Source organism: Astatotilapia calliptera, chromosome 13, assembly GCF_900246225.1.
Source record: "Astatotilapia calliptera chromosome 13, fAstCal1.2, whole genome shotgun sequence".
NCBI classification, from domain to species: domain Eukaryota; kingdom Metazoa; phylum Chordata; class Actinopteri; order Cichliformes; family Cichlidae; genus Astatotilapia; species Astatotilapia calliptera.
The window spans coordinates 13,939,157-13,954,586 of NC_039314.1; the positions used below are offsets into that span (position 1 = coordinate 13,939,157).

At 39.3% G+C, this 15,430-nt stretch overlaps 1 protein-coding gene across 2 annotated transcripts in view; it reads left to right on the forward strand.

Annotated features, from left to right (window-relative positions):
• Positions 1–13,921, forward strand: part of LOC113035525 (canalicular multispecific organic anion transporter 1-like) — a 33,857-nt gene extending 19,936 nt beyond the window's left edge. For both annotated transcript variants that reach the window (XM_026191142.1, XM_026191143.1), the window contains 10 exons: positions 4,723–4,877; positions 6,939–7,094; positions 7,199–7,398; positions 7,505–7,631; positions 7,748–7,849; positions 8,955–9,098; positions 11,549–11,707; positions 11,794–11,960; positions 12,177–12,371; positions 13,399–13,921. In XM_026191142.1, the coding sequence (XP_026046927.1) occupies positions 4,723–4,877; positions 6,939–7,094; positions 7,199–7,398; positions 7,505–7,631; positions 7,748–7,849; positions 8,955–9,098; positions 11,549–11,707; positions 11,794–11,960; positions 12,177–12,371; positions 13,399–13,528 (1,535 nt within the window). In that variant the 3' untranslated portion in view covers positions 13,529–13,921. The remainder of the gene's footprint in view (positions 1–4,722; positions 4,878–6,938; positions 7,095–7,198; positions 7,399–7,504; positions 7,632–7,747; positions 7,850–8,954; positions 9,099–11,548; positions 11,708–11,793; positions 11,961–12,176; positions 12,372–13,398) is intronic.
• The last annotated feature ends 1,509 nt before the right edge of the window (positions 13,922–15,430 follow it).

A 15,430-nucleotide genomic window follows, 5' to 3' on the forward strand; every position in this document is an offset into this window, starting at 1 on the left:
GAATCATCAGAGCCGAGCAGGTGATGGAGAAACAGGTTTACCTTTTAGGTGACATGAATGAGTTGAAGGGAAGTTATGAACTGTTTCTGAGAGACAAATAACACCAAGATCCTTTTCTAAGTAGCTGACAGCTGGTAACTGTGCAGGGGCGGGTCTAGCAAAGCTTTGTCAGGGGCCAGGGAGGGCACTAACAGGGAGAGGGGGGCACAAAGAAATACTTTTCTTTGTTATGTCATTTAAAAACTTTGAATAAATAATTATCTGAATCTTACAACAAAAGTGGTCATCTGATTAAATGTATAGAAATCCATTATTGTATATAGTAACTAATAAGTCTAATATACACCCTAGTAAGCTATAGTACTTTTTCCTTTGGAAAGGTACCATCTGTGCAGTCTGCAATTCTGTTGAAGCAAGATGTTGAATCTATTTAAATATTGAAGAAAAATAATTGATTTCTGTGCATTTGTTTTACACTTGCATTAAATTAAAGTTGATTACATCGATTAAGGGCGGGGGGTGGTTCCCTAATATTTTTGCTGGGAGTTGGCAACCCTATTAGTTAGGTTGCTTAATATATCCACTAAGTACTCTTTAAAATACCAGAATAGGGAGGATGGTGTAGGTTTAAATTTATTAGATTGATCAGTGTTGCTGAACTATAAAATGGAGTGCATTTTTTGCATACAGGTATAACAGAATAGCTTCAATCTCTTGTTTTTTAAAACTTGAGTATGAACTTATACAAAATGCAGCAATATATTTATAAAAAAACAGTTTTATTGATTACAAAATACGCTATATCGGATTCATATCGGTATCGGCAGATATCCAAATTTATGATATCGGAATCGGTATCGGACATTAAAAAGTGGTATCGTGCCATCTCTAGTTAAAATGTAAGTTTTGAAATTTAAGCTTTAAAAGTGTGGATTTGGTGTTTTATTCAAATGCAGCTGAGAATAGGTGAGTCTTCAACCTGGATTTAAATAAACTGAGTGTTTCAGCTGATCTGAGGCTTTCTGGGAGTTTGTTCCAGATATATGGAGCATAAAAGCTGAATGCAGCTTCTCCGTGTCTGGTTCTGACTCTGGGAACTGATAAAAGACCGGATCCAGATGAGGGATCTGGAAGGTTCATACTGGGTCAGGAGGTCACTGATGTATTTTGGTCCTAAACTATTCAGAGCTTTATAGACCAGCATCAGAACTTTAAAGTCTATCCTCTGACGGACAGGCAGCTGGTGTAAAGACCTCAGAGCTGGACTGATGTGGTCCACTTTTTTGGTCTTAGTGAGGACTCGAGCAACAGAGTTCTGAATGAGCTGTAGTTGTCTGACTGATTTTTTTAGGCAGACCTGTAAAGATGCTGTTACAGTAATCAAGCCTACTAAAAATGAATGCATGGACTAGTTTTTCCAGGTCCTGTTGAGACAGATCTTTTATCCTTGAAATATTCTTGGGCGATCGTGGCTCAAGAGTTGGGAGTTCGCCTTGTAATTGGAAGGTTGCCGGTTCGAGCCCCGGCTTGGACAGTCTCGATCGTTGTGTCCTTGGGCAAGACACTTCACCCGTTGCCTAGTGGTGGTGGTCAGAGGGCCTGGTGGCGCCAGTGTCCGGCAGCCTCGCCTCTGTCAGTGCGCCCCAGGGTGGCTGTGGCTACAATGTAGCTTGCCATCACCAGTGTGTGAATGGGTGGATGACTGGATATGTAAAGCGCTTTGGGGTCCTTAGGGACCATGATTTTGTTATTGTCTTAATGTGTTTTTCTAAGTTTTGGTCTGCATCCATTACTACACCCAAATTTCTCTCCTGGTTTGTGGTTTTTAGATGTATAGATTGAAGTTCTCTGGTGACCTGTAATCGTTTTTCTTTGGCACCAAAGACTATTACTTCAGTTTTGTTTTTGTTTAGCTGGAGAAAATTGTGGCACAACCAGTCATTAATTTCCTCAATGCATTTACCAAGAGCCTGTACAGGGCCTCTGTCTCCTGGTGACATTGTGATATATATTTGTGTGTCATCTGCATAGCTGTGATAGTTTATTTTGTTGTTCTTCATCATCTGTGCCAGTGGGAGCATGTAAATGTTAAACAGAGGGGGTCCCAAGATGGAACCTTGGGGAACTCCACATGTGATACTTGTGGATACTTAGGGGAGATAGTAGAAAGATATGCTTGAAGAAGGTGGGTAGAAAGATAATTAAACTAGAGCAATGACATCAGTATGATGATGATGTCATGTGGAAAGTGGAAGTGTTGTACAACTAGGAGCCAAACATCCAGGAAGTAAAGATGATTAATTACAGTAATTTTTTAACTCACTATTACTAAATATAAAGGCTCAAGTTATCTTACTCACTGCAACATTAAGAGCAGCCTGAGACTGAGTTTATCACCAACAGTTATTTTATTTAAATGGAAAATAAATAAAGGGAGAGGGACGAGATGAGTGAAAAAATACAGAGTACAACAAAGGGAGGGAAAACATTTGTTATTTATTTGTTCTTTAACAGTATTTTATTTACACCTTTCAAAAGTGTTTTTTTCTTTTCATATGATATTAAAAAAAAACTGTGTACATTTGACATGCAGCATATTTTAATATAAATAGAAATCTAATGGAAGAACAGTTGATATCAATATACCCCAGGAAGTTATTGAAATTATCATTGAATTGTCAATGCTGCCATGGATAACAATGAAATAGAGCAACCAGCACTATCATGTTGTAAACTGGGGACAAATTATATGTCAGAGTTACAGTGGGGCAAAAAAGTATTTAGTCAGCCACCGATTGTGCAAGTTCCCCCACCTAAAATGATGACAGAGGTCAGTAATTTGCACCAGTGGTACACTTCAACTGTGAGAGACAGAATGTGAAAAAAAAAAAATCCATGAATCCACATGGTAGGATTTGTAAAGAATTTATTCGTAAATCAGGGTGGAAAATAAGTATTTGGTCAATAACAAAAATACAACTCAATACTTTGTAACATAACCTTTGTTGGCAATAACAGAGGTCAAACGTTTACTATAGGTCTTTACCAGGTTTGCACACACAGTAGCTGGTATTTTGGCCCATTCCTCCATGCAGATCTTCTCGAGAGCAGTGATGTTTTGGGGCTGTCGCCGAGCAACACGGACTTTCAACTCCCGCCACAGATTTTCTATGGGGTTGAGGTCTGGAGACTGGCTAGGCCACTCCAGGACTTTCAAATGCTTCTTATGGAGCCACTCCTTTGTTGCCCGGGCGGTGTGTTTTGGATCATTGTCATGTTGGAAGACCCAGCCTCGTTTCATCTTCAAAGTTCTCACTGATGGAAGGAGGTTTTGGCTCAAAATCTCACGATACATGGCCCCATTCATTCTGTCCTTAACACGGATCAGTCGTCCTGTCCCCTTGGCAGAAAAACAGCCCCATAGCATGATGTTTCCACCCCCATGCTTCACAGTAGGTATGGTGTTCTTGGGATGCAACTCAGTATTCTTCTTCCTCCAAACACGACGAGTTGAGTTTATACCAAAAAGTTCTACTTTGGTTTCATCTGACCACATGACATTCTCCCAATCCTCTGCTGTATCATCCATGTGCTCTCTGGCAAACTTCAGACGGGCCTGGACATGCACTGGCTTCAGCAGCGGAACACGTCTGGCACTGCGGGATTTGATTCCCTGCCGTTGTAGTGTGTTATTGATGGTGACCTTTGTTACTTTGGTCCCAGCTCTCTGCAGGTCATTCACCAGGTCCCCCCCGTGTGGTTCTGGGATCTTTGCTCACCGTTCTCATGATCATTTTGACCCCACGGGATGAGATCTTGCGTGGAGCCCCAGATCGAGGGAGATTATCAGTGGTCTTGTATGTCTTCCATTTTCTGATGATTGCTCCCACAGTTGATTTTTTCACACCAAGCTGCTTGCCTATTGTAGATTCACTCTTCCCAGTCTGGTGCAGGTCTACAATACTTTTCCTGGTGTCCTTCGAAAGCTCTTTGGTCTTGGCCATGGCGGAGTTTGGAGTCTGACTGTTTGAGGCTGTGGACAGGTGTCTTTTATACAGATGAGTTCAAACAGGTGCCATTCATACAGGTAACGAGTGGGGGACAGAAAAGCTTCTAACAAAAGACGTTACAGGTCTGTGAGAGCCAGAGATTTTCCTTGTTTGAGGTGACCAAATACTTATTTTCCACCCTGATTTACGAATAAATTCTTTACAAATCCTACCATGTGAATTCATGGATTTTTTTTTTTCCACATTCTGTCTCTCACAGTTGAAGTGTACCTCTGGTGCAAATTACTGACCTCTGTCATCATTTTAAGTGGGGGAACTTGCACAATCGGTGGCTGACTAAATACTTTTTTGCCCCACTGTATATGTTTTATTCCAGCTGCTTTATATTGTAAATTAAGGACAAAGAATCAAGACTGTCAATTTGGACCTTGGTTCAGCTTGAACTCAGCTTTACATGCAGAGCATATATTGCTGATTGAACTATTTTTTCCCCATAAAAATAAGAATTGAATATGAAAAAAGTTAAATACAATTTCTTCTGTCATTATTGCCCTATTATTATTTTGTAATAATAATAACAGCCATTCTATATCAGTAGGCAGGGAAAAGCACACCCGAGTGTTACTGTAAGTTCAAGGTTCTGTCCACAGTGGATTTGTCTTTGTTAAAAATGTAGTTCTATTATTTAGAAACGTTCTTGTTTTTATTGCAGGCCTCTTTGTGTTCTTTGGCACACTGCTCCTAGCCAATGCTTCCATTGATGCATCTCGTATCCTGCATTCACGACTTCTTAACAACATCCTGCGAGTTCCTATGGTTTTCTTTGACACTACACCTATTGGAAGAGTGATCAACCGCTTTGCAAAGGTAGGGTCTTGTAGTTCACTTTTTAAGGATTCTTTTCATGAATTTTAATATTTATTTTATCTTCTTGTGGCTTGTATGATTACAAATACAAAGTATAACTAGTTTTTAATGTCATTTCTAAAATAACAGTGCTAAAAATTAAAAAACTAAACATTAAATTTAACATTAAAAAAAGCTTTTATTTGTGTTTGCTGCAAGTTGTATATCTACTTGTATTATTTATTTTTTCCCACTTTAGCTTAAATGTTTGAATACAACCCTAAATATTCTTAAAATTGTTAAAGTAAAGTAAAAGTAAGTATAATTTTATTTGTATAGCATCTTTCAAGATAAATATCACAAAGTGCTTCACAGAGAAGCTAAAACATAAAAACAAAAATCAAGCAAGTTTAGAAAGATGAGTTTTTAGCTGTTTTTTTTAAAAAGAGACCACTGAGTCCACAGATCTCAAGTTCAAAGGAAGAGAGTTCCACAGTCTGGGGGCCACAGTTACTAAAGCTCTGTCGCCCTTTGTTTTCAGCCTCGTATAATGGACAACCAGCAAGCCCTATCACATGACCTCAGGGACCTTCTGAGCATGTATAGATGTAAAAGATCACTGATATATGTTGGTGCTTTTCCATGCAGGGCCCTGAACGTCAGAGTCATAATCTTAATCTTAAAGTGAATTTAATAGGGAGCCAGTGCAGCTGGTTCAGCAGGCATGTGGCACGGGAGAACTTAGAAGTCTTGGTCAGAAGCTTTACAGCAGCGTTCTGAACAACTTACAGATGCTCCAAAGAAGCTTTCCATAGACAAGTGAACAAAGAATTACAGTACTCCAAACAAGATGAAACAAATGCATGTATGACAGTTTCCAGTTCTGAGTGTGATACAATGGGACTCAGCTTAGCAATATTTCTCAAGTGATAAAATCAGGAGTGGACCAGAGATTTAGCATGAATGTCCAAAGTCAGATCTGAGTCAAAAGTTACACCAAGGTTCCTGATAAAAGGTTTGGCAAATGTAGAACGTGACCCTGAGTTTTCCATAACCCTAGGTACAAATTTTTTTAGGAGCACAAACAAGGACTTCAGTTTTCACCTCATTAAGTCGAAGAAAGTTATCAACCATCAAACCTCTAATGGAGTCCATGCACCTATGCAAAATCTGTAGCTTGGAAATGTAAAGAAACTGTTCGTTCTTTAAGTCTTTCTTTAAAGAGGCTTTCTTCCCAATTGCCTCCTCAAGTATACAGTTCAGTTAAATTTCATTTATCTAGTGCTGACACACAGTAACAGTCACTAAAGGTACATTATATTGTAATAGTAAAGATCTTACCACAATCGAGAAAAACAATCAGATGACTCCCTATGAGTCAGTACTTGGTGACAGTTGGAATGAAAAACGTCCTTTTAACAGGAAGAAACTTCTGGCAGAACTAGACTCAGAGACGCCGTCTGTTTGGGGGTGAAAGAAGGGAGACGAGTCAAAGACATAATGCGGAAGAGAGCCAGAGATTAATAATAATTAATAATTAAATGCAGAGTGGTGTATAAACACAACATATGAAATCAATATACTGATCAATTTTATTTTATTTACACAGTAGCAAATCAAAACAATTTGCTGTAATGCAGTAATATGGTTGTAGTGCTGTTGTCTCTGCTTGCTGCTGCTACTAAATTCAGCCACTTGTGGAAAAAGGGAAGAAGGAGCTAATTTCTCTTGTATCCTCAAATCCTACTTATAACAGCCAAAGGGTCTTAATGGACTAATAATTAATTATTAAATTATTAAGTCTTTAGAGTGGCTGTAAGACTATATTCTTTGACTCAGCTATAATCTTTGGAATAACTCAAAACTTTAAAAGTGTTTAGTCACTGATAAACATCCATGACTTATCATTGACATTTTCTCCAATATCCTGACTTTAGCTTTTATAATAGACTTCATTCTTCTAGTATTATTTACACTTATAATTTTGCTAATTATGTACTTTTTATGTTTTTACATGTGCACTATAAATAAAATTGTCCTGTGACTTTAATAAATACTAACTCTCCAAATATTATCCCAAAGGACATTTTTACCATAGATGAGGCCATTCCTGCTTCCTTGCGCTCCTGCCTTCTGTGTCTGATGTCTGTACTGGGGACAGTATTTGTCATCTGCATGGCAACTCCTTTCTTTGCCATAGTTATCATTCCTCTGGCCCTGATCTATTTCTTTGTACAGGTAAGCTAAACAAGGTAAAGAAGATATGTAAAAAAAAGCTAACCTAACTTTCCTATAATATGAAATGCAAACTGATTTTGTTTTGTCTGTCTCTCTACACCCAGCGCTTTTATATTGCCGCTTCAAGACAGCTGCGTCGGCTGGACTCGGTGTCTCGCTCACCGATATACTCTCACTTTGGTGAGACGGTGTCCGGCCTGTCAGTGATAAGAGCCTACAAGCATCAAGAAAGGTTTCTTAAACACAATGAAGTAACTATAGATGAGAACCTCAAAAGTATCTATCTGCGGATCGTGTCTGACAGGTCAGACATTGAACAGTGTACCAAATACAGATAAGCATGTGATGCTAAATGATGAGACCCTAAAATTTGTTTGTGTGCATATTTGTGGGGTTTGTTTTCTTGACAGATGGCTGGCCATACGTCTGGAGTTTGTTGGAAACCTGGTGGTGTTTTTTGCTGCTCTGTTTGCTGTCATTTCCAGAGATTCTATTGACAGTAATGTGGTTGGCCTATCTGTATCATATGCCCTTAATGTCAGTCACAAAAACACTCAGAATTTATCCTTATTTCATCTGTGTTTATGTATGCGGTAACACTAAAATGCAGGAATAATGTAAACACAGACCTCTCTCCTGTTGGGGTTCTGCAGGTAACCCAGACCCTCAACTGGCTGGTGATGACGACCTCAGCGCTGGAGACCAATATTGTAGCTGTGGAGAGAGTGAACGAATACACTCAGCTTAAGAACGAGGCATGTAGAAATACTTTGTGAGCGAGACATTATTTATCCATTCATCCATTCTCTTCAGTCTATCCTTATCTGGGTCACGGGGGTGCTGGAGCCTATCCCAGCTACCCTAGCGTGAGGGTGATACACCCTGGATGTGTCGCCAATCTGAAACAGGGATAACACAAAAGACAGACATCCATTCATACTGATATTCATACCTGTGGGAAATTTAGAATCTCCAATTGACCATACCCCAGTAACTGCATATCTTTGGACTGTAGGAGAAAGCCAGAGTACCCAGAGAGAACCCACACAGATATGGGGAGAGCATGCAAACTCCACAAAGAAAGGTCCCAGCCAGATGCTTGAGTCTTACTCAGGACTTTCTTGCAGTGAGGCAACAGTGTTAACGACCATGCTGCCATATGACATTATTTATATTTTGGTTGAATCAAAATCTACTGTTTTCTTAAATAGGACATGAATTTTAAGATTTCTACAGGCTGTGAGTTTATTGTAACTGTAACAGTTCAACAGGAATCTAATACGCTTGTGTGCGACATCAACTGCCGTGTTTGCTCACTGTACAGTGATAATACTTTTATTCCCAGCTGCTGTTTCTCCACTGTTTCTTAACATACTACCGATAATAGTTCAGATAATTGTCAAACAAACAGGATTTTGATGCAACAATTTCATTTTATGTTTCACTAACATTTGAGTTCACATGTTTGAACTCCACCTGTTATATTTGAGTTGGGTTGTTTATTCATAATGGCACCAGAGCTCCACTGATTAGCACATCCCATCATGCTGTTCATACTGAATTTAATCTGATTTAGAATATAACATTGCACATGTACACTTGGCCTTAATTGTTAATCTTAGTTGCATATTTTCATTTGAGCTATTTAATTTTTTACCAAGTGTGACGTCTTTTTAAGTTTTCTTTTTTCCTTTATTTTAGTGGTGTAATGTCTGTATGTATGGTGTCTGTATAATTTTGTTTCTTATTTATCTTGGTTTGAATATTAACGCACAACATATAAAAGAGCTACCTTAGCTCAATTTGATAGCTTTTGTATTATATTACACATGCGTTCTGCTTCTTTTTCTGTTGTTACAGGCTGACTGGGTAACTGACACTCGACCTCCACAGATGTGGCCAGAGGCAGGAAGAGTGCATTTTGAGAACTACAAAGTCCGTTACAGACCTGAATTGGATTTAGTGCTGCATGGAATCACTTGTGACATCAACAGCACTGAGAAGGTGTGTGTGTGTGAGCGTGAGAGGGAGAGTCTCCATATATGTATAAAGTTCCTGTAAAAGTTATAGGTTTTACTGTATCTGATATCATATTCACCAAAGATACAAAAGCATGCACTGCTAAAAAAGAAAAAGAAAAAAATTGGATGGACATTAAATCATTGGGAAGATTTTTTCTCCCTCATTGAAAAATCCATAATATATAAAATTGTACCACTATTTTTTAATTTAAAAGGTTAACTATTAACAACGTGTGCAAGCTTTCTGCTGGCTGAGATTGGCCAACTGTATCTAAAATGTAGCTTCCAGATACAGACCTGCACATCATTTTTTATTTGAGTTTAGAAAAGCTATTATGTTGAAATTTGTAATTTGGACTTTGTGCTGTAAGACATTGACATTCTACTGTTTGGGGGTTTTTTTTTTTATGTTTTATAGACCAATCTATTAATCAATTACTCAAGAAAGATGCCACAGATCAATCTGTGTTGACAGTAATTACATATAATTAAACTGTAAAATAATGTGAACTATCAGTTTTTCTTTTAATTTATACATTATGTGTATTACTGTATATTATAATCAGCTGTGATATGTAAACATGTAACTAGTTTATGGGCAGTTGTTCCCAAACTTTTTTTATTTGCTAGGCCGGAATATTCAGCATTGCTATCAATACATCCATCCATCCATCCATCCATCCATCCATCCATCCATCTTCTTGTGCTTATCCAGGACCGATTCGCGGGGCCAGCAGCCTAAGCAGAGAAGCCCAGACCTCCCTCTACCTAGTCACCTCCTCTAGCTTATCCAGGGGAACACCAAGGCATTTCCAGGCCAGCCAAGAGATATAATCTCTCCATGGTTTCCTGGGTCTTTGCTTTCTTGCTGAGGACCATGGCCTCAGATTTGGAGGTGCTGATTTTCATTCCCACCGCTTCACACTCGGCTGCAAACTGTTCCAGTGCGAGCTGGAGGCCATTACCCGATGAAGCCAACAGAACCACATCATCTGCAAAAAGCAGAGATGAGATTCTGAGACCACCCAAGTGAAAGCCTTCCATCACTTGGCTGCGCCTAGAAATTCTATCCATAAAATTTATGAACAGAAGAGCAGCCCTGGCAGAGCCCATCACCAAACAAGAACGAGCCTGACATTGCCGGCTATGCGGCCAAGCTCTTGCAATGGTTGTATAAGGATTGAATGGCCCGTAGCAATGGGCCAAGGATCTCATACTCCTGGAGCACAGGACACTCCAAGGGACACGGTCGAATGCCTTCTCCACGTCCACAAAACACATGTAGACTGGTTGGGCAAACTCCCACGCACACTCAAGTATCCTTGAGAGGATAAAGAGCTGGTCCTGTGTTCGACAACCAGGACGAAAACCACATGGTTCCTCCTGTATCCGAGGTTCGACTAACAGACAGACCCTTCTTTCCAGCACCCTGGCATAGACTTTCCCGGGGAGGCTGAGGAATGTGATCCCCCATAACTGAAATAAACCCTCCGGTCCCCCTTCTTAAAAATGGGAACCATCTATCAATCCAGAGGTACCGCCCCTGATGTCCACGCAACACTGTAGAGGTGTGTCAACCAGGACAGCCCTACAATATCTAGAGCCTTCAGGAACTCAGGGCATACCTCATCCACCCCAGGGGCTCTGCCACCAAGAAGTTGTTTGGTGTGCGTTGAAGATCTCGCAGACTGGGGCCTCTGCTAAGCAATTCTCAGCACACCCTAAGTATACATTTAGGTGCACCAGGCCTGTCCAGCATCCTCCTCCGCCACCTGATCCAACTCACCATCAGATGGTGATCAGCTGACAGCTCAGCCCCTCTCTTTATCTGAGTGTCCAGAACATATGGCCACAGGACTGGTAATACAATTACAAAATCAATCATCAACCTGTGGCCTAAAGCATCCTGGTGCTACATGCACTGGTTTGCACAGAAGTCCAACAACAAAACACCGCTCGGGTTCAGATCCAGGAGGCTGTTCCTCCCAGTCACGCCCCTCCAGGTCCCCCTGTTGTTCCCCACGTGTGCACTGAAGTCTCCCAATAGGACAACAGAGTCCCCAATGGATTGGAGTAAGCTCAAACACTGACAACTTTGAAATATTGGTGTCAAAGTAAAACTGAGTAAAGACTGTCTGCATTGCAATAACATATATCATGGAATTACTGTCAATAGCAGTGATGACTATAAGCACTGTAAAATATCTGCTACCTCTGAAAAATGTTGCTTCTTTCTGTAACATTACTGAAATGTCTAAGATCTTTTACAAACTAAGTACAGACTGAGTATATTTGCTTATTATTGCATTATTTATTGCTATACTGTTAAATACAATTTATATCCAGAAAGAAAAATGTGTAGATTTTTTTTTTTTCTTCAAATATGTGCCAGCTGTTATTTTGATCTTATGTGTTTTCTCTCACTGCATTCAGATCGGTATTGTTGGTCGCACAGGAGCTGGGAAATCAAGTCTTACCAACTGCCTGTTTAGAATTATTGAAGCTGCTGAAGGTCGCATCCTCATTGATGATGTAGATATCGCTACAATAGGCCTGCACGACCTGAGACACAGACTCACAATTATACCACAGGTATACACATAAATATAAACAATAACCTTGTCAAAGAGTTTGATATTTCTAAAAGTACACTGATATTTGTAATCCCGTGTGCACAGGATCCCGTTTTGTTCTCGGGGTCACTGAGGATGAACCTGGATCCATTTGACAAGTTCAGCGATGAGGAGATTTGGAGAGTGCTGGAGCTCTCTCATCTAAAGAGCTATGTATCAGGGCTGCAGGAAGGATTACAGCATAAAGTGGCAGAGGGAGGAGAAAACCTCAGGTGGGTAATAAAATTAACAATACGGCCTCTGGGTATAAGTTATATATAAGTATAAGTTTTGTACAGTTCGTTATTCTAAACCTTATGTAATGTTCTGCAAAACTTACATAAACCCTAATTGTATTTGAACACATGAGTGTCATTTGTGGTTTACTTTTTTCTTTTGCGCTACAAAAACCCTCTTAAGATATCAATACTTTAATACAATCTTTCCAGTGTTGGGCAGAGGCAGCTGCTGTGTCTGGCCCGAGCTCTCCTGAGAAAGTCACGTATCCTAATTCTGGATGAAGCCACGGCAGCTGTTGACCTGGAGACAGACAACCTGATTCAGAACACCATCCGCAAAGAGTTCTCAGACTGCACAGTGCTTACCATCGCCCACCGCCTGCACAGTATCATGGACAGCTCTAGGTGAGTTATACCTTTTCCCTTAACATTTTTGGAATTCATGACGATGTTTTTCTGACATGAAGCTTAAATTTGGTCTTGTTTTGCTGCTGGTTCAGTGAATTTTGGTCGGAGATTGACAAAACATGTAGTTTCAGAATCTATGAGATATCGGCTTTCAGCACCCAACAGCATGTACATGTACGTGCCGTTGGATCTTGCTTTGTGTTTACATCTTTTCGTGGTATCCATTTACCCTAGTTTAGCTGTATGGCGATTGCTGAAATAGTTTGGTAAGTTTTAAGCTGGTGTTTCTGGAAAATACATTTATATTAAAAAACAGATTTCAGGATTTACTGAATCGATATCACATTATTCAAATTAAAATCGATTTGAATTGGGAAATCAATTTTTTAAACCCACCCCTAATCATACATGAGAGTAATATTTGACCAAATGATCTAGACCAAGGGGTACTGACTCTGTTTTCCATTAGTAGTTTTAACACTTGGACTTGAACCTAAAACTTACTTTACTGTAAGTTACTTTATTTTGGCTAAGATGTTGAGCTGACTATCTGATACTGTGCATTTGTAGGTCTTCTGTGTGTTCTTTTCATTACTTAGATTATTTTGCTTTCCATTTCTGTTCTGTTTTGGTTTATACTTTGGCGTTACATCAAGTGAAGTTACATCACTAGTAACTTCACTTGGATTCAATGAATCTTTAAATGGGTATATGCTAGATAGTTCTGCCAGTTTAGCAGGACATTATAAAAGTGAACAACTAGCAGTACAACAGATTGGCCCTGACCTCAACCTTGTAATAAAAGGCAGCACTATTTGTGTAACCCTTTAAACTTTGATTCCTTAGAATAATGAGCGTACCCTTTCCCTCCGGTGTCTGTTGTATCTCCCCTGAGTTAACTGTTCACAGAGACAGCACAAATATTTACACATCAGTTTTCACTTTTGAGCTGGGGCTGCCAAAGCCACACAGTATGGACATTTCTCAGTGGGCTACTATTAAATCCTGTGTGTCTTTCCAACAGGGTAATGGTGCTTGATGCTGGAAAAGTAGTGGAATTTGATTCGCCGAGCAACCTGCTTGAAAAGGAAGGTCATTTCTACGCCATGGCAAGAGATGCTGGGATAACATTAGAAAGCAACACAAATTTATAATCTCTACTTATACTGTTTTTTTTAGGGAAGATTTAGGGCCACAATTTTCTGTGTATGTGTTTTATTTGTAGGTTTCATTGTGAAGACCTGATTTTACTTTTATGTAAAGAAACTGTTGGGATTCAGAGATTCTTTTATTGCTACCATATAATCTGCCTTATGAAGAATGTATTAATAACATGTTTTACAGTATCATTTATCGGTAATATTTCCTGCAGGGTTTATAAAAATTGCATTGAATATGTTTGTCATCACATTAACCTTTCTATTTTTACAGGTTGAGTTCATTTTATACACAATGCATGAATGTGCTTGGTTAGAGTTGATGTTCAGTTCATTAAGGGTCTTAAGCTTCACTGGCGTGACTGTCCAGGTGATACATGCTGAGGGAAACTAGAACATAGAAGGATAACTGCAATGCATGCTTACAGTACATATAATACATATAATCTAGGAATAGGCCTGAGCAGAGGCCCCAATGTTTCCAGCTTCTTGTTGCAAACCTGTTGCATTTTATTCTACTTGGTAACAGATGAGCAGAGTCAATAATTAGCCTCAGAGACCCTGAGGGCTTAAGATTATTACCTTGTATGGAAGGTGTTATAGAAAAGAGAAGTTCTATGTCTGCTTATAGCTATTAAAAGATGTACAAGACGTACGATTAACTGTGACTAAGGTCTGGAACCTATTCTAATCTGTCATTGACGCCATGGGGGGGCGTGTACCCCACTGCTTTATAAGTATCCACAACATGTATTTTGGTCAGAAGACATATGTTGATGTTTTCTCCGGGCTGTTAATAAACTCATCGTTTGATTGCACTTTTCCGGAGCCTCCGTCGTTTGTTGTCTGGTCTAAAGTTGATCGATCTCGCAGCAAAACTGACATATGTGTCGTATCTATAGGGAACAACATAGGAAAACCATATTGTAAATGTAACGCATTTTGTGTAAAAAATAAAATTTCTTTCTGAAATCATGCTTAACTGGTTTTAATTTTAAAAAAACCTATTTTTTGATACAATGTTATTAGTCTGTTCATCAGGCCTCTGCATCCATTTACATCCATCTATTAAAACTGGCTTTGGAATGGATAAAACAGGCTAATATTAGGCTTCGGGAATGGTCTTCCCAACCCTAACCTCAACCTTACTGAAAATTTGTCGATTACACTTAAAACCGGGTCTATGCTAGGAAACTCACCCATTTAAACTCTACCAATTCTGTCCAGAAGATGGTCAAATATCCAGCCATAATTACTCCAGAATCTTGTTGACAGCAACCAAAAATGTCACTCTGAGGTGTAACTTACAAAGGGACGTTTGTATGGGCAGAAATCTGTGCAATCATAAACTGAATTTGAATAAGTTAAATTTGAATTGCTCAGATTGAATCTGAACTGTAACTTGAATAAATGCTTTTGAAAACTGAATTTGAATTAGTCTAATTTGAAATTGAATTTATGGTTTGAAAATGATCATCACTAAATTGTATATATGCACTGTTTTGCATGTTTCCCTACTGTAGGGGTCTCTGTAAGCATACAGAGGGGGTACTCTGAGAGGGTACAAGATGACAACTTTGGAATTCTACTAGAAACACTCGATCATATTTGTTTTGTCAAAGCTGAATTCAGGGCAAACTACGCTAAATTAGCGTTTTTAGCTAGCAGCTACAATAAGCATAAAAGTTACCTTACGGCTATCATTTGTTAACATGACGCTTGTTCTTATACATGTAGTACATTTATTACCAACCTGAGAGTTTATCCGCTGGTCATTCGACATGATGAATGACTTCTGAAGTCTTAATTCAGCTCAAGATGCTGTAGATTCCCATCAGTAACACTTTCGGTCCGCTAGTAAAACGTAGTTCCATTAATCTGCGCTTGAACCGGAACCGG